At 38.0% G+C, this 1,186-nt stretch overlaps 1 protein-coding gene across 1 annotated transcript in view; it reads right to left on the reverse strand.

Annotated features, from left to right (window-relative positions):
* RAD51AP1 (RAD51 associated protein 1) overlaps positions 1 to 1,186 on the reverse strand; it is a 23,967-nt gene that overhangs the window by 9,243 nt on the left and 13,538 nt on the right. The window contains exon 6 of the mRNA XM_012637809.1: positions 286 to 453. Within this exon, the coding sequence (XP_012493263.1) occupies positions 286 to 453 (168 nt within the window). The remainder of the gene's footprint in view (positions 1 to 285; positions 454 to 1,186) is intronic.

A 1,186-nucleotide genomic window follows, 5' to 3' on the forward strand; every position in this document is an offset into this window, starting at 1 on the left:
CTCTGAGCCTGTTTTCTCACCATAAAATGCAGGTGACACCACAGAGGGTGGCTGTGAGCACTAAAGCAAAGCATGACATAGTAAGTGCCAGCCTAGGTGGTGGGGCTCAGTATTCTAGTCTGCTTTTCTCCTTTCCCCCATCCTACCCTGCTTTCTTTTATGTATTTTAACTAGAAATGAACATTAGCAACATGTTAAAGAGAACAAAGGACAAGATGAGAAAAATACAGCAAACAAACCAAATACATTTTCTTTATAAAAATAAGTGTTTTGGACCAAGCTTACCCAAAGCACTACATTTGGATTTAGATTTCTTCTGTTTCTGTTCCATTGGGGATTTTATCTTCACTTCTTTCCTTTTAACCTCTTTAACTTTACTTTTCCTCATAGTGAAGTCTTCTTCATCATTATCTCCACCCTCACCAAAATCAGAATCATCCTCAGAATCTTCACCTAAAACAGAAGATTACATACTTCATCTGTGTTCTAAAAAGTGAGACTTTTGTTGCCTCAACTTTATCCACGGCTTTTGCACCAGATTCCCGTGCACCTTTGTGCTACACCATTTCCCAAGGCAGAAAGCTGCGGTGGTTGAGACTGTGGGTGCCTGGGTTTGAATCCTAGCTCCTCCACTTATGTCATGTGATTCAGACGGGTCACTAACTTCATTGCTCCTCAGTTTCCTCACCTAGAAAATGAGGATAACCACAAACCTATGTCATAGGGTTATTGAGCAGATTTAATGAGTTAATAAGTATATAAAGCATTTAGACTAACATCCGGCATATAGCAAGCAAACTATAGTTGTTTGCTATTACTACTATCACTATAATTTCCTTTCAGTAATCTTTCCTTCAGATTTTATCAGTTTAATTCAGTAATTTTTGAAAAAAGAATGGTAGAGTATGACAATAGCCAGTCTTTCAAAACAATGACATCTATGGTAATAACAGTATACGTTCCCTTAATCACATAAACTTCAACATTCTGGAAGACAGACCCACTGGGAATTGAGAGGAGACTAACCACACCACAGTGACCTTAGCTGATAATCTTATATCTGGTTTCATTTGAGACATACCTCTATTTCCCACAAACTCTTTTCTGTACTACATGGAATGATATAAGCCAGTGATACAATATGGAAAGTTCTGCAGCTGTTCTAGAAAAAAGCATGGCATAACCT

This window comes from Propithecus coquereli, unplaced genomic scaffold (genome assembly GCF_000956105.1).
Source record: "Propithecus coquereli isolate 6110/MARCELLA unplaced genomic scaffold, Pcoq_1.0 Scaffold124, whole genome shotgun sequence".
NCBI classification, from domain to species: Eukaryota; Metazoa; Chordata; class Mammalia; order Primates; family Indriidae; genus Propithecus; species Propithecus coquereli.